We start from the raw sequence: 19,074 nt of genomic DNA on the forward strand, positions 1-19,074 counted from the left end.
TGTATATAAATGCAGGACAGCAGTACAATAAATGTAGCAGTTAAAGGAGCATGCAAATCAAACACTGTTATAGAAAATGCCATATATAATGATGTACTTAGTTTATGTGAAGGAGATGTGTCCATTATCACTTGGAAAATGCTGTTTTATTGTGGACATCAAATAACATTTCTTATAGTACATAGTCTTAATATTGTGTGATACTATACAACCATAGAAATAATGTTTATATTCATCATTCAATAAATTATGATATCACCATACATGTTACAGTTTAATTTTGACATATGTACAGGATGTCCAGTTTTAGTTTGGGCCACAGATTTATGTTCAGTTGCTTTGCAGAACATACATGCTCATGAATTTCAAGATAAAAATCAGCACTAATTATATATAAAAAATTGAAATACCATTTATATTTTGTTAAATTTATTCAATATGTAGAGATCTTGATACACAATGTTTACATATTGATGATTAATCAGTAATGTTTGTACTGATGCCCAATTCAAGAGGATGTTTATAATGGCTCATTGTGCTATGTTGATGAATGCTTGATGGAAGATTTGTCACATAGAAATTTAGCCCTGCTTGTATTGATACTGTGTTGGCAGTCCTATTGGTTTTGCTGTCGTTGTTGCGAGACGAAGATTTTGCTGATTGTTGCTGTGGAAAAATGTACTGTTATTTTATTTTGTAGCTTTACAGAATCTAAGTTTTCTATAAATCTCTTATAACTGCAGATATTCGTAAGGATTGATGTTCAAAACACAGGAAACAAAAGTGCTTGAAATTCTATACAAATTCTTAATATGCATTTTGACTGCTGAGAAATGTGTTTCAGATTAATAATAAGAAATGGCAACTGATGACACTGACATAGGAGGAAGGGAATCATTCAGTCGACACAAAAGTCATCATTAAAAGTGACCAACAAGAGAAATAAGATGTAAAAATATTGGAGAAAATTATGTTTTGTGAAAGAAATAAAGAAAAATAAATTGTACAATGAGAGGCAGAAAGATTGCCCAGCCCAAATAATTAGAGAGTCCAAGAATAGAGCATTGCACATACGCAAGTTCAGAAGTGCCAGTGTTCACGACTAGCGGTCTGTGGAGCTTGAGCTTGGTGTTTACATCATCAAATACGAACAAAGTAATAGGATAAGTATATGTCAAGATTAATTGCAAATTAACTCTCATATCATATCTTTTGAAAATCTTATTTGAGCACATAGAAATGATTGAAATATAAGAACTCCACTTCAGTAGAATTACTACGATGATGAGCATTTCGCATCTTTTATGATGGCTCAGTGGGTAGGGGGGCATTTTACAAACGTAAAGGATGAGTGTTAGAATCTAACTGGAGTCAATTGCCATTTTTTTTAATTATTATTTATTTAGACCTGTGCAGGTAATATTTTAAACTTGAATTACTACAAATTGTGCATTCTTTCAAAAGATTTCATTTTATAATAGTCTAATCTTTAAACAAACATATAAATGATCACAGTAAAAATATTGAAAATGGATGTATTTATTTGTAATTACTTCAACAACCATCTGGTGGTGTGTGTAGTTTCAGCTAAGAGAATGTATCAGCTGATTGGCTTTTCTTTTTAAAAGTCATTATGCACAGTTTAAATGAGCGACACATGTGCGTTCCAGTATCTGTTATTTCCATTTTAATGTGTGTTCAACTACAGTATGCTTATTTGACTGTTACGCTAAAATGCAGAGCTTGGCAGCTATTTGGTAATGTGTCAGCTTACTGAACTGATAGCTACAGTATGTGTCAGATTGAATCTCATCACAGCCCTTTTTTTTGTATATATAATTGCATCGCAAATGTCTCATGCTTTATTTACTTTTTGTTATTAAATTATATTTTCTTTTTTCTTTACTTTTTTTATCATTCTCTTCAGTGAATAAATAGCTAGGTATGGTTTGTGAATTTGATATCTAAAAATAATCTTCCTAGGAATGTATTATTTATCTGACCTCCCATAAAAATACAAATATTGTAGTAGCAAGTAGATTTGTATTTTGAAATTAATATTGTAGGTCTAGTAACTATTTAGGCCTTTTACAGAAAAATGAAGTAAAATAAAATGAAGAGTAGGCTATGTACAGCTTCAGTATTTTGTCCACATGCCATTGGCATCAAGAACTGCTTGGATCCTTTGATTCATAGAATTGACAAGTCTAAGGGAAAAGTCCTCATCCCTAGCAATTCTCACACACGAAGAAGGAACCAAATGCCATAGGGCATTCACATTTACAGCTCCCAGAGGAGGGTCTGGCAATTGTCCCACAGAGTCTTCTTAAGCTGAGCCCATACGTGCTCTTTGGGATTGAGGTCAGATGACTTTGGAGGTATCAAATAATATTCTCCCTCCTTTGGAGCCGGCTCTGAATTCTAATGGTAGTGTGTGATGGATGATTGTCATGTTGGTAAGTGAGACATCATGCAAGGTACCAAAGTTGAGCTCCAGGGATGATTACATTTTTGAGGAAAGTTCATAGCATGCTGATTTGAACGTGCCAGATATGTTCTAAAGTTCCTACACCCATCACAAAGTGCACGTCATATCATTGCCCACATGTGTGATAAACGAGAGTAAGACCTCTGCATATGGACTCAGTTGTGCGCTCATAGGAGAAAATGACTTTCCTCCAATCGTCATCTTCCCAGAAAATCACAATTGCTCGTCAGTATAGGGCTTGTTCGTCAGACAATGGTTATTTGATGAGAGCATGACAGGACCTGATTCTGTGGTCCTTTAATCTTCTGAGAGCAGCTCTCGACAAGCTCTCCGCTTTGTTCTCGGATGAGTGACAAAGAAGCATTCTGGGCCACCTTGACCAATTTTCCATCATGTCCTCGTATGGGTATTGGATGTCTCACAACCTCACCTTTATCTCTAAATTGTGTAATAGTTTTCCTTGCTGTGGAAGCATCAACACCATAACGACGTCCTGCCCAACACTTGTTTTCAAAGAGAGCAATTGTTCACTCAAGAACATTCACATCAGTCCTTTTGAAGCAGACCTATGACATATAGCAATTGGCTGGTATGTTTCCCTTAACTGAAAACTATAGACACACTAGGCAGCAGTCAAAGCAGTTACAAATAAATACATCCATTTTCAATATTTTAATATGACCATTTGCCTGTCTGTTTAAAGATTAGACTATTATAAAATGGAATCGTTTGAAAGAAATGGAACCTAGAAAAGCCTGTAGCTGCACAATTTGTAGCAATTAAAGTTTAAAATACTACTTGCATAGATCTTAATTTAAAAAAAAAGACAATTAACTCCAGTTTGATTCAAATGCTCACCCTTGTTTGTAAAACTCACTCAGCCGTCGAAACAGATGTGAAGTCCTCTTCGTCGTAGCAATCTACTGACGTGTAGTTCTTATATTTCAGTAATTTCTATGTGCCTCAAATAAGATTTTCAAAAGAAATGATATACGAGTTAAATTGCAGTGAATCTCGACATATACTGACTGCATCATGACTATTATATTGTTTCTATTTGATGATGTAAACACCTCTAGAGTTGTGAACACTGGCACTTTTGAACTTGGGCATGTGCAATGCTCTGTTCTTGGACACTATATTATACAGGCTGGGCAATTTTTTTGCTTCTCATTGTACATAGTTAACTTCGTAAAGAGAGAAATGGGCTGGCCAGTGCTTAGGAGTTCAGTAGGTGCAACTCCAAACATAGCTGGTGGAAACATGAAACAATACTCATAGCTTTCAGCACCACTCATTCCTTCTTCATGGAGGAAAATTAGACCTGGAAGAGGGGGAGGTGCCAGAACCTCCCTTTTTAGCTACATTCAGGTGTTAGTATTCGCTGTTCTGGGATCTGTCCTTCCTGAAAGTTAAGTACTGGCTGGCCCATCTAAACATTCTGGAATTAAAAATTTACTGAAAGAAATTACCTTTCTTTCACAATTAAGTCATAAATTGAACAATGGGAAATCAAGGATGGAATGGCAATATGGAAAGTATAGATTGCTGCTCAGTACATAAAGGTGGTGTTGGGTAACAGACAAACACAATGAAAAAGAACTTTTGAAGTATTCAGTTATCAGACTAAGTCCTTCAAAGAATATAATTTGGGCAGTTAAAAAAAATCATCTCACCATGTGGCTGCAGGAGACAAGAGAAAACACATGAAAGATTTGGAAACGTGTGAGCTTTTAGAGACAGTGGCTCCTCTTCCTTGCAGAAGGGATGAAGGTAAAGGAAGAATGATGAAGGAAAAAGACTGGAACGGTTTGGGTACACGTAAGAGTTAACGAGAGCAGAAAACTAAATCCATTGTCCCTGAAAGACGGTTGAGGGGAACAATACACAGGTCAGAAAATAAAAATTAAAACAGAGTGCAGAAAAGGAATAATTACTGAGAAGAAATTCTCAAGCCACAGAAATTAATGTAAATTTAGGTGTGTGGTGAGAACCAAGCACATGAAGCCAGTTCCCACCTTTGAAGTTTGAAAACTGGTATTGGGAAGGAGACACCAAATGTCATGCGTGGTGAAAAAGACACCGAGATAAAGACTGTCATGTTGTAGACCATGCTTTCTAACAGATTAGTGTGTGTTGCCGATATAAACCCTCTGTCCTATGAGCATTCACCCATGGATAACTTGGTGGTAGCCATACCAATGTACTACTCAACCACATTGTTATTGCACTTGGCCATTATCAGAAACACTCAATGATGCTACAATAAACAAATACAGTGGTGAGTAAGGGAAAAGCGTGCTATTGTCAATGCTTTCAGATCAGTTGTGCATATGCTATCAGCCCTAATTATGCGCTGACTCATGATAAGGCGACCAAAACGTCCTGACTCCTAGGTACGACAATACGTGGTCTGGTAACGGAAGCCCGAATAGTGTTTACATAACAGTGACATGTACCAGCTGGTACATGACATTGTTATTTAAACACTGTTCAGCTGGTACATTACATCATTACCTCACCTGTCTTATCATGTATAATGCACTTAGCTTTCTGTTCTTATTAAAACCTGAATGCTGTTTTATCAGTAATACCTGTCTTTTTTGTTACTCTATGTTCCACCTTTAAGTTCTCTGGTTTTCAAATCTTGTCCATTGTGGGTATCAACAAGCAATATTTCTTTCTCATCCAGTCCAGGAAGTCCCCTGTCTCATGGTTCACACCAGTTGTTTTCCTTTATCCCTCTTCGTTTTCCTTCAATCCTTCTGCCAGAAGAAGGAGCCACTGCCTCCAAAATTGGACATTTCCTTTTCTGTTATGTATTTTCTCCTGCCGCTACTTGGTGAGTGGATTCTTTATCTGTCCATATTATATTTTTTTTCTTCATCTGATTAAGGATTTGGTTTTTATATTTTGAATATTTCTAGCATTCATTTTCATTGTGCCTGTCTGCAACCTGACACCTTCTCCATGGGGTGAGTAGCAATCTGTCCTTTCCATATTGTTGTTAAGTAATAAATCGATTAGATAAAAGGATGTGGAAAAGAAAGGAAGCAGTTGCAGTACGTATTTGAATGTAAACATCAGCTGATGAATGGTAAAAATTGGAAAGTAGCTGTTTTTTTTTTTCTCCTCCTCATAGTGGTATCCTGTTTTAGTAGTTTCCTGTATTTTGTGTAGAAACAGAATATATGTTTTTGATGTCTATTACAAGAACAAACTATCATTAATTATACATGGTAGCCAGCATAGTACACACAGGGTGAACCTGAACTTCATTGGCACAACTTCAGAAGTTGTGTAGGTATGTTTTCCAAGTATTTTGGTATAAGGAATCCATGGTCTCCAGTGGTCATTACTGAGTAATATAAATCACGATTTATTCGGTTTGTTAGTTACCTTTGTTCTTGTGAAAAGCACTTCACAGCGATGAAAATGCAATCCATTACAACATGGAAGCAACTGTTTTCTCATAGGCATAGGCATAGGCATAGAATATATGTTTTTGATGTCTATTACAAGAACAAACTATCATTAATTATACATGGTAGCCAGCATAGTACACACAGGGTGAACCTGAACTTCATTGGCACAACTTCAGAAGTTGTGTAGGTATGTTTTCCAAGTATTTTGGTATAAGGAATCCATGGTCTCCAGTGGTCATTACTGAGTAATATAAATCACGATTTATTCGGTTTGTTAGTTACCTTTGTTCTTGTGAAAAGCACTTCACAGCGATGAAAATGCAATCCATTACAACATGGAAGCAACTGTTTTCTCATAGGCACCTATGTATAGGTGCAAAATTATTGTGATGTAGATACTGCTGTGTATCACAGTTAATGTACACCTAACACCAGAAAAATAAACCATAAACAGAATTGAGCTGTGCAGGAAGCAAGCTTTAAAGTGATCTTTAATGTGCACATTACTCTTGTTAACAGCAATTACCATGAGTGAAAGGAACAAGTTTGTTTCCAAACAAGACACAGAGCATACCATCGCCATTTGCATAGTTGTGTGGATATTTTCAGTGCAATACAGATACAGAGATAAGGTAAGATATTAAATGAGATGAAAATACTCAGTAACAAGCCAATGGAGTCCACGGATTCCTTATATCAGAATACTCAGCAAATTTTCCCAAAAAACCTCTGAAATTTTGTTAATGGAGTTTGGGTACATCCTGTAGAACCAATTTAAAGTGGCCAGTCTTCTCCACTAATATAGTCCTTTGCACATATGCAATTTATGGGATTCTTTTTATGTGAATCTGTTTAACACAGTGCATTGATAAATGAATGTCGATACCGGGAAGCTGTGTGTTTATTGTGATTTGTTGTGCATCTATAAAACATATCATCTATATTTTTGACTGTAGGAGATGGCTGAAATATTTGACTGAATATTTGTTGTTCACTTCAGCAATGGCACAATATTTGAATTCTTAAATGCTTGAAGCTATTAAACTACTGTTACGTGAAATGTCTGCAAAGAGGAAAGGAATTCTGGATGTATTTCATTCATTTGGCCTTACTTAGATGAAATATGGAAGACTTGGACAGGATCCTTGAATGATCAGTTAAAAAGCTTACAGATAAGTATTGGACAGTCTTAACAAGTTGACTGTCTTGAGGCTGCTGGAGGTGCAACAGTCACCTGCTATGGCCACCAGAGACCACATGCTAGTCAATATGCTGCACGTAGCAGAGACTGCAATTCTGCAAGGGATAAGCATTTTGGAAGCTATTCAACAATAAACAATGAGTTTTAATGTAGGAACATTATGTGGATATTATGTTCTGTTGTGGGAGGTCAGCTGTGCGGCATGGGACTGAGCACTGCAGGTACATAGTATCTAATAGTATATGGGTCATCTAATATCTAATAATAATGCACAGTTGAGTTGGGCAAACAGGACTGATGCTCCACAGAAGGTATAGTGGTTCAGATGTCACTCTTAAACTCCTGTGTTTCTTCCAATAACAGATGTACATACCAGTTATGTAATAATAATTCCCAAGTTAAAACATCTTCTAATGCTAAAGGCAGTGATTAAAACAAAGATTAAATTTAATTTACCTGTTGATTAAAAAAATAGGAACATGATACTGTAATCAATAACTAAGGTATTCCTTTGTTGAAAATTAGTCAGTGGGAAGGAAATGACTGCAGAAAATAATAATAATAATAATAATAATAATAATAATAATCAAATTATATACTTATAAATCTATGAATGAATGAATGAACAAACTTAAATACATTCTTTGAAAATCATTGTAAAAAAGAGTGCACCTACTATGAAGAACTACCATCAAAAGAAGAATGTTTATTACAGTTAAATGTAAGATTTGAATAAAAACAGAAACATACCATGCTGTGACATTCTCTATACCATCACAGCCTCCAAACTCTTCATTAAATGCATCTCCGTCACCACAGCTGTACAGACGAGGTCGACCATTGACACATATGAAATACTTCTGGCAATCTGCTGGACTTCTAAAGAACTGGAAGTCATCATATCTCCCATTTGGTTCAGGACACCGAAAACCAAGGAAGGCTGTGAGGATCAATAAAAACTGTAGTTTTGTGCTTCTGTGCATGTCATCAATACAACAACATATAAATTATGTAAGCAGCAACAAAATTATTTCAGTCAGAGATGTACAGGGTGACCCAAAAGTCTTAACATTTGAAAATGCACTAATTCAAGGAGTAATGTAGGTAGAGAGGTAACCCTTGACACACATGCCTGAAATGACATGAAATTTTACTGAAATCAAAAATGGAGTGTAAAAACTAGCCAACAGATGGCACCGGACAGCAACATGTCAGTGATGCTACAAGATGCTGCAAAGTATGCCAAAACATTACAGAACCACATCATCTGTAGCCTGACTGATAAACACCTGCTGGCAGGTATAGGTATGACTTCCATGCTGGTCAGCACTCCACCCCATATGGCTACATGTGTGAGGTATCTTGCACACATTGTTTGATGACGATTGCTTGCCGAGCTATCACTTCCGTCGTGCTTGGCATCATACATCCCCATACCTCAATTTGTGTGATTACTGGTTGTGGGTGTTACCTGAAGTTGCAAGTCCAACTGTGTACATTAAAAACTCTTATGTTGCATGAATTCTCTGTGCTTGACACCAGATTCAGAACTGAGATGGAAAAAAGAGTTCAGATTCTTGTCCTATATCTTCTTAAGTTTCTGTCTTCATACTAACGCATTTCAGGTGATAATCCAGATTGTCCATTTAGTAGTGTCATGATAAATTCCTTCCTCTGTTTTAGCTAGAGTACTGTATGTAAAGGTCTCACTGTCAGTGAAAATGTTAAATTTTGTGAAAGAATACAGTTTTTGGGTTCCTGGAATATGCACCACTATAAATTATGCTATGTTTTGTTGAAAACAGCTTATTAGACACTGTTTCTGTGTAATATTTTTGAAGCTGAGGCACTGAGAACATAAGGGCCTGAAGCACACCATCATAAATTTTAGATTTTAGCATATATGCATGCTCTGACATCTGTTGAGCTGATGGTGAACCAGCTTTATATTTGTAAGCTCACATACTATGTATGACAATCATAAAAATGTATCTCATCACTTTCTTGGATATTCATTTCCATTTAGGTGCAAAGCATATTGTTGTTGCTCTACACAGCTCAGTTGTTATCTAGGTTGCCAACATAATTTAGTGTTTACATTACATTACATTACATACTTAGTAGTAGTACCTTGTAACTGAACTTCTAGCTACAGGGTGTGCTTAATGAAAATAATGTGTTGGAATAGGTCATAATATATGTGTGTGTGTGTGTGTGTGTGTGTGTGTGTGTTTATGGATCTATCTTTCCCAAAAATGTGTCTGTGCTTTGGGCCCCTGTGGTCCAGACTCTCAATTATAAAGTGTGCTATCATATGCTCATGTGTTGTCTTCATTGGTGCATATTTACTTGAACTAGTTGCATGACCAGTATTTCACATTCTGGAGTTAAAAGGTGTATCCGTCTTTTTGCTGATACTCTGTTCAGTAATGTATGCATCACATTCTCTCATGCCAATAACATACCCTCTTTCAGACTCCATTATTTGACTGTATGTTTCATGTGTACATCTACAAGGCATCCTGCATGTTTGTTCAAGTCACATTGATCCATTACCTTCGGTTTATAGTGACAACGAGAGCCGAAGGGCATTTTACCATTAGGTCGTGTTGCGCTGCAATATCGATGTTGACCTTGGACCAGCAGGCCGACGTGCTTCAAATGCTAATCATTTCTGCATATAATACTAATGTACGTGTCCTTTGAATACAAATGTCCTGTCTAGGCATTCAGGGTGTTCTGTTTTTTTCTGAACATGAGTGTAGTTTGCTGCTGGTGTTTGATGCATACACTTCTTGCATGGCATTTTCTTCATTGTAGATACTGTAAGGAAATTACTGGCAGAGTGTAAATAATTTTTGAGGAAAGGATACAACTTATATATAGCAGAAGGGTTGAGTCGTCGACACACACACAAAAAGTATAAAAACTTATTTCTGTGGAAAGTGATGTACTTCTGCCATGCCAAAGAGAGATTTTTCACTTTTACTAAGAACAACTGCTCTTTCTCTCTCATTTGTTCAAAATTTTATGATGATACGCGTCTTGTATAGTCATTAATATTTGAATCTGCTTATGAGTATGTTCATACTGGTAAGCCATAATGTTACATGCAGGGTGGTTTAAAATAACCCAAATTTGCAATTTTCATGTTACTGTCACTGTTTAATAGGTACCAAATAAACCAAGACATTTGGGGAATTTACAGCACTGTGACATATTGTATTCAAAATTGGAAGCATTTTGATTTAAATGCAATTCTAGTGTATAACTCCTGTAAATCATTCACTGAGGATCCAGTGCGGTACATTTAAAAAGGCCGTGACAACTTATTTCATAAAATGAAATGAAATAAACATTCATGTTACCGATCATAAGAGCAACTGAACAGTCATCTGCATAGTCAGTCAGATACATTTTCGCATACTACAATTTTGCCATTCCATAAGTTTTTCAAACTGTATATATCTTCTTCTCTTTTCCATCCGTATATTCTCTTGCCCCCCCCCCCCTTCTCACTCCCCCTTCCCCCCCCCCCCCCTCTCTCTCTCTCTCTTCAGCCCCCCCCCCTCTCTCTCTCTCTCTCTCTCTCTCTCTCCTCTCTCTCTCTCTCACACACACACACACACACATCCCTTCTCACTTCTGTCTTTATGTTTAGCATAATATGAGGAAGTACTGTAGGGATTTTGATCCAGATTTGACTAATGTATAAACTCATAAGGAAGATTTGTGTGTAATTTATAAATATTTTGTTGATATTGGTTGAACTATGATGAATTAAAGTCTGCTGCTACTGCTGCTGCTGTAAAAATGATGGCATTGCCAAATAGCAGTACAGCAACCAGAGAACTGTGTAGCTTGAGTGGAATCTAAGTCGATCCTTATATTGCATTGGTAAAGCAGCTGCCTGAAAACTGAAAGGTCACGGGATCAAATCACAGTCAGACCAAAAATTTTTCCCTCTGTAATTTATCCTAGTATTCATCTCGTAACCATCTAGACATTCGATAGAAGCGAGTCATGGTTCGGATTCCATGCTGAACTATAGTCTGTGTTGCCACAGATCCATATTGAAGTTGGATGTGGTAGTCTAACGGCAAAGTGCTTGCCAGGTAAGCCGAACCGCACAATAACCCTGGGTTCGGTGTGGGGTGGCGGAGGGGTGAAGTGGACTGCGGTAGTCGTCGTGGGGTTGTGGACCACTGTGGCTGCGGCGGGGACGGAGCCTCTCCGTCGTTTCTAGGTCCCCAGTTAACATACAATACATACAATAGTGCTAATCGTACAAAGCTGGAGTGGGTCACTGGTATTTAATATTTCTTAATCTCTCTTATGCCAAATCATTCATTATTGTATCTTTAAGAAATTCATACAATTAGCTTCGTATATCCTCCTCCTGCCACTGCTTCAGTTAGCTGTACCTTCAGCCTGCCATTATTCGGGCTTAAGCAGGTTTCTGTTATCTCCACATCTGTAGAATCTCTTCTAATTTCTGTTGTATATCTATCTTTCTGATCTTGAATAGTGGACTGTTTCATAATTTTTATTTCAGTCTGTCTCGCCAACGTTATCATCATTTTACATTTGATGTAAGAGATTATTATAGTTCATCCTTTAATTCATTAATTTTTTGGCTGCCTGCTGACAAAACACTAGAGAAATTTTATGGAAACTTGAAATTTGGATCTTTAGCACCTGTGGTGCTACAAACTACTGCATCTGGGAAATACATTATATTACTAATCTCTTGTATCTCAGTTTGTGTTACTCTTTACATAGAGTTTTTTGTTTTGTTTATAAATTCCATATGTTTGTCATACATAATTTTCCTAATCTTTCTAAAATTCAAGAGGAAATTGTAATGGGCCTTTAGTACACTACTGGCCATTAAAATTGCTACACCACAAAGATGACGCGAAATTTACCCAACAGGAAGAAGATACTGTGATATGCAAATGATTAGCTTTTCAGAGCATTCACACAAGGTTGGCGCCGGTGGCGACACCTACAACGTGCTGACATGAGGAAAGTTTCCAACCGATTTCTCATACACAAACAGCAGTTGACCAGCGTTGCCTGGTGATACGTTGTTGTGATGCGTCGTGTAAGGAGGAGAAAGGCGTACCATCCTGTTTCTGACTTTGATAAAAGGCGGATTGTAGCCTATTGCGATTGCGGTGTATTGTATCGCGACATTGCTGCTCGCGTTAGTAGAGATCCAAATTACTGTTGGCAGAATATGGAATCGGTGAGTTCAGGAGGATAATACAGAACGCCGTGCTGGATCCCAACGGCCTCGTATCACTAGCAGTTGAGATGACAGGCATCTTATCCCCATGGCTGTAACGGATCGTGCAGCCATGTCTCAATCCCTGAGTCAACAGATAGGGACATTTGCAAAACTACAACCATCTGCACGAACAGTTCGATGAAGTTTACAGCCGCATGGACTATCAGCTTTGAGACCATGGCTGCGGTTACCCTTGATGCTGCATCACAGACAGGAGCGCCTGCGATGGTGTACTCAACGACGAATGGCAAAACATAATTTTTTCGGATGAATCCAGGTTCTGTTTACAGCATTATGATGGTCACATCCGTGTTTGGCGACATCGCGGTGAACGCACATTGGAAGTGTGTATTTGTCATCGCCATACAGGCGTATCACATGGCGTGATGGTATGGGGTGCCATTCGTTACACGTCTCGGTCACCTCTTGTTCGCATTGACGGCACTTTGAACAGTGGACGTTACATTTCAGATGCGTTACGACCCGTGGCTCTACCATTCATTCGATCCCTGCGAAACCCTACATTTCAGCAGGATAATGCACGACCGCATGTTGCAAGTCCTGTACGGGCCTTTCTGGATACAGTGAATGTTCGACTGCTGCCCTGGCCAGCACATTCTCCAGATCTCTCACCAATTGAAAACCTCTGGTCAGTGGTGGCCGAGCAAATGACTCATCACAATACACCAGTCACTACTCTTGATGAACTGTGGTATTATGTTGAAGCTGCATGGGCAGCTGTACCTGTACACGCCGTCCTAGCTCTGTTTGACTCAATGCCCAGGCGTATCAAGGCCGATATTACGGCCAGAGGTGGTTGTTTTGGGTACTGATTTCTCAGGATCTGTGCACCCAAATTGCGTGAAAATGTAATCACATGTCAGTTCTAGAAAAATATATTTGTCCAATGAATACCCGTTATTATCTGCATTTCTTCTTGGTGTAGCAATTTTAATGGCCAGTAGTGTAATTTACATTCTTTCCCACCTTTTTTATAAATTGAAACTAAAGTTTTCAATACATCTGTCCCAGCTACACACAGGTAGAACTAAGTAGCTGCAGCTGGACAACTTGTCTGGTATAGCAGTACTAAGTCTTATAGCAAAACCTTCCTCCTGAATGGAGGTCTTTAATTGTGAAAACTGTATAAAATTCTCAAGGTAGTTCCTGAGATTTGGTTTCACGCACAGACATAAAACATGAGGGACTTCAGTTAATCATAGTTCAGCCAGTTTGCATATGATAAGTCTTATATGTTTACAACCAATGTAAATATTCTGTGTTAATTAGTGTGTGTGTGGGTGTTGTTTTTCTTTTAAAAAAAAAAGGCATATCATTTATCAGAGATGGCCTTAGTACTCCTGTTGTGAGAGGCACACTTGATCACTCATGACAGCACTCCTCGTGCATACCTTAGTATGCACTGATTCATTGTTGAGATTCATTGCTGCAATTTTATCTTACTGGCAAACTTTTTCACCCTGACAAAGATTCATGTTCACACCTTGGTCTGAATGAAGGAAAACAGAAAGCTGAAAGTTTAGTCACCTGCTGCTGCACTGCTGGAAAGAAACTGTCTATGTAAACAAATGAAAGTTGCATCCCTTGCTGATACAGTTCCTCAGAAAATGAGTTACTTTGTCAATAAAAAAGTAAAAACCACAGATGGTTTTTTTCCATGCAGTTGTTCTCGAAGGTTTTCCTTTGACATTTCACTGCCCTTTTTTTTTCTAAAAATAGTAGTCTTTTTTCAAAATGTGTCCCCAATCACATGTAGAAATCTTTCATAATGATCTGTAGTCATCTGCAATGAATTTCTGAATCCCATTCCATCCTACATATTTAAGGTGTCAAGAACACTGTGCCCAAGTTTATTTCCTTGTTGAATTTATTAATATTTATGAGCACGTAAAAGTGAAGTTTGTTAACCAGTCTTCATTATAATTTTGGTGTCCATAGACTTAATATGTGAATATGTTAAGTCTCATTGACACAGACCACACCAAGCCAAACAGATGCTACCTGTTATCGGTACATCAAAGGAAGCAGTGTGTTCTTGTGTAGTCAGTTTGGCCATGGCTGCATCATACTGCACAGAACTGTGGTTCCAAGTGCTGTCATTCCCCCTAGAAGCCAGTGGCATCATTTTCACAATGGTAGGAGTCTAATTTATTATAGTTCTGCAAATTTATGTGTAATATTTACAAATTACAAGCATGAACTCTCCTTGTGAATTAGTCTATCTATCAGTGGAAACCAGATCAAAAGCCCAACAGTAAGTCCTGAGATAGCCCAAAAATACAGACAGAAGAGAGCAGGCAACTTCAGTTTGCATACAGGGTGATCAGAAACAGTCTGAAAAGCTTGGAAGGTTGTTGCAGAGTAGGTTGTGCTGAGAAATAACTGTCAAGAAGAAAAATCGATGTTTGCATGATTTCAGAGATAATTAGCATTGAAGTTAGCCAATGAGCCTGCTGTGTGTGCAAATTCAAGCAGCTCGCTAGAGACCCCATTCAATTTCCTAAAACTGAACAAGAGAGCGATACAAATATTGGACATAGGACAGTAGTAAGAATCACACCTGTGCCAAATGCTGAGCAGTCTTATGGGCTATCATCTATGCCATGAGAACAAAGGACACTAATTGTATCTGGCAGGCACTTGAATTTGCGTGCACCACAGCCTGAATAGCTAACTTCAATGCTAATTGACTCTGAAATGGCACAATGTATCAAATTTTTTTCTTAACTAGTATTTCTCAGTACAACCTACCCTGGAACACCCTTACAAACTTTTCAGAGTGTTTCTGACTATCCTGTATAGAGAGAGGAGGAGAAGATTTATCATTACGCATTCTTTTTTCTACTCGTGTTACTTTATATTTGTAATAACATTGGTGTAATTCAGGTGAGTAAACTATGCAAGTCACACATTTTATAGAATAGTCTCTTCTCTAGGCATGAAACCCATATTCTCCTTATTATCCAGCTGTTTGTTCTAAAATTGCTCCTTATGGTTACAATTTTCTATAGAAATGCAGCGTGTGAAACTTATGGTTTAATACAGTTATGAAGGTGTAACATTTTCATTTAGGTCATTAATATTATAAATGTGTGACAATTTTTAGTTGTTTAGTAATCTGTTGAAGTAGTTTGTTTCCTTACTGTGTCATCTATGTGTGGTTCGTAGAGAAATGTTCGTTCCAGTACAGCAGTTTACTTATAGCATTGTCTTTGAGCTAGATGATCATTTAAGCCTGCAATGAAAATTTTTGCTGAAATATTGTTTAAACTCGTCTTGACTAGAAACTGATCTAATGTTGTTTTGCAAATATTTGTTATATTTGGTAGTGCATTTAAATTGCAGGATATAGCACGATCGAAAAGGCCCTCTTTGTTTATACTCTTTGTTAGGAAGTCAATGTTAAAGTCTCCACAAATTGTCAAATCATATTCTATTTATACATTTATTTGTAGCAGTGATCGTAGTTTATTTAAGATGATTATAGCCAACTGTAGCAGTACGTAAATTGAACTTGATAATTTTTATAGCTGAAGTATCACAGTTTTTTCATTCAAATTAAGTCAGATTAACAGTAAAATCTATATTTTCATTGAAATAAATTGCTATCATACCCTGTCTGTTACTTTTTTGGCAATAGTAGAAACAGAAAATGAAATACATTATTGTGTATGTTGAGTTAATTCAGGGTTAGAGCAGTGCTCTGAAATACTTGTTACTGATATATTCTTTATCTCAGCTCCTTCATTTGGGAAAACATATTTTTAAAGTACAAATATCACATTACTCAACCACACTACAAATAAAATATTCATAATTTAGAATGTTTATTAGTACTCCAGTGTGTATTACCAAATTTGGCTTTTTCCCTCTGATTCTTGAGGTGTCTAATCCAGCCAGTTATATGGAGATCTATGATTTAAATGTGCAGTTTGCAGCGCGAAACAAACACTATATTTCAGTAACAGCTTTCATAAACACAAATTCCATATAAACTTTGTTTTACATGGTACAGTTGCTTAAATGTAGTCACATAATCTAAAATCTGTCTTGGGAAAGTTCTTACTCAGAACTCAAACAAAGTGAAATTCTATTGCAGTGAGCAATATTCTGTCATATTTCTAATTTATTACTAAATATATCATTCAGCAGAAGTTTTATGTGCAATACTGACCTTCTGCATCACAGGTTGGCACTTGGTCGGGCCAATCACAAAGAAGGGTATCTGCATTAAATGCTAGGCCTTCCGGGCAGTCAAATTCATATCCAACACCAGCGGCACAGTTAACAAACTTGCCACAATTTGAAGTATCACCGCGAAGGAAGTAGCCGTACTGCCTTGGGCAGTCCTCAGTTGGTTGTGGTGGCTCTGTATGAGAACATTAGTTTAAAAACCTTGGAGATGATTATTGACATGAAACATGGTCTCTACAATAATTTTGTTAAAAATCAAACTATTCCTTAGTGTTTTATGAAGTCATTATTCTACAATAATTCCACATTGCATATTGATTTCATTTTTTTTATAAAAGTCAATGAAAATTGTATACTTTTGCTACTGAACAAAACTACAATGCTGAGAAAGCATTTAATTTATTCAGTGTAAACAGTATATTTTGCATATCATTAAGCAGGCCTACTGTCAGATGGGGTGCTTTGACTCCGTGTTTTACTTTGACCAAAAATTATGAAAAAGTTTCAGTAGCTCACTGAAATTTCTGAACGTAGTCAAGCACAGTCTTGTTGCTGTCTTTCTACATGTATTCACTTGATGGCAGCACAAAATACATCCACCAAAAGCATTCATGTCCAGTCTTAGCTGGCAGATTTATTGGATGTTACATTCTCTTTACTTTCGTTGTCTAGCTAAATCTAACTGTATCAATAACATAAGATGTGATTTCCCTGGCTGTTATAGTGGGTTAATATAACTAATGATAATATTTATGTAGTATTTTGTTTAAAAATTGATGCATAAAATGTTAAAATTACATTTTATTGAGCACTGCATGTTTGTTAGGTTTTGTGGATGACGCCTTGACTAGTAGTCAGTGTATCCCTGTCACACAAAAAGAACCATTTCAGTGGCATTTCTTGTGTTATGCAATATTTTTGTGCTCTCAAGGTGTACGCATTAAGAGCATACAAAAAGATTGTCTTCAGCAAGAAGATATAACAGTGCCTCTCCAGAAAACATTCAATTAGCAGTAAAAGAAGGTAAAACAGGTACCATATCAATAACTGCAGCTGCTAAAACACATAATAAAGTCAAAGGAGCATTAATTAATAGGCTTCCCAACAGACATGGAAAACATTTCGGCAAGCTCACTATATTTTCAACTAAGGGGAGATAGCTTTGGTGTGGCATGCTGTCGTTGTGGCATGCTGTCGTTGTTGGTGAATGGCATTTCCCTTTTGATAGCTTTGATTAAAGATATCTTGCAGTGGCTTAGTTAAACGGTTTGGTAAGAATAATTTGCTAGAAATTGATTGAGCACACACATTTCTAAGCAGACATGAAGAGCCTCTCACATTTCATAAAATGTCAGAATATCAGGCATGAAAAGCAGGAATTATGCTAGAGGTAATCTAGGAATATTTCATTAATCTAGAATAGCCCCTTCAAGATGAAAATGAAGACATTGTTGTTCCCACAGAGAGAATTATTAACTTTGAGGCAACCAACTTCTGTGATGATCTGATCTGAGTGTGAGGAAGTGAGTTTTCAAGTGAGAGGTGAAATACGCAGTACAGCCAAAAGACCAGTAAAATTAGTATTTTTTTTTTAATGTTTTGTGGCTCTGCAGCAGGAGAGGTTCTTCTTTCACTAGTAGTTTATAAGTCTCAACATTCGTGCCAAACCTGGATGTAAGGGAGTCTAGCATAACCGAGTACAATCAAGAGTCAGTTTGGCTGGTTTGATCACAACATTTTTGCTAATTGATTAATGAAATCATTTCTTCCACATGTTATAAAGCTTGAGGGCAAAATTGTGTTTATTGGAGATAATCTCTCATATGACATTACTCCTAAAGTGAGACAAGCAGCTGTCAACAATATCATTGCTTTGGGCACATCCCAGAATAATATATATATATATAACAGAGGGAAACATTCCACGTGGGAAAAATATATCTAAAAACAAAGATGATGAGACTTACCAAACAAAAGCGCTGGCAGGTCGATAGACACACAAACATACACACAAAATTCAAGCTTTCGCAACAAACAGTTGCTTCATCAGGAAAGAGGGAAAGAGAGGGAAAGACGAAAAGATATGGGTTTTAGGGGAGAGGGTAAGGAGTCATTCCAATCCCGGGAGTGGAAAGACTTACCTTAGGGGGAAAAAAAGGACAGGTATACACTCACACACACACACACATATCCATCCGCACATACACAGACACAAGCAGACATTTTCAAATGTCTGCTTGTGTCTGTGTATGTGTATGTGCGGATGGATATGTGTGTGTGTGCGAGTGTACACCTGTCCTTTTTTTCCCCCCAAGGTAAGTCTTTCCACTCCCGGGATTGGAATGACTCCTTACCCTCTCCCTTAAAACCCACATCCTTTCGTCTTTCCCTCTCCTTCCCTCTTTCCCGATGAAGCAACCATTTGTTGCGAAAGCTTGAATTTTGTGTGTAT

The 19,074-nt window shown here is 37.3% G+C and overlaps 1 protein-coding gene across 1 annotated transcript in view; it reads right to left on the minus strand.

Annotated features, from left to right (window-relative positions):
• Nucleotides 1-412: 412 nt before the first annotated feature.
• The window catches only part of LOC124802762 (protein obstructor-E-like), an 88,043-nt gene continuing 69,381 nt past the window's right edge, over nucleotides 413-19,074 (minus strand). The window contains exons 3-5 of the mRNA XM_047263757.1: nucleotides 16,603-16,797; nucleotides 7,865-8,054; nucleotides 413-666 (exon numbers count right to left, since the gene is read on the minus strand). Of these exons, the coding sequence (XP_047119713.1) occupies nucleotides 582-666; nucleotides 7,865-8,054; nucleotides 16,603-16,797 (470 nt within the window). The 3' untranslated portion in view covers nucleotides 413-581. The remainder of the gene's footprint in view (nucleotides 667-7,864; nucleotides 8,055-16,602; nucleotides 16,798-19,074) is intronic.

This window comes from Schistocerca piceifrons, chromosome 1 (genome assembly GCF_021461385.2).
Source record: "Schistocerca piceifrons isolate TAMUIC-IGC-003096 chromosome 1, iqSchPice1.1, whole genome shotgun sequence".
Classification (NCBI taxonomy): Eukaryota; Metazoa; Arthropoda; class Insecta; order Orthoptera; family Acrididae; genus Schistocerca; species Schistocerca piceifrons.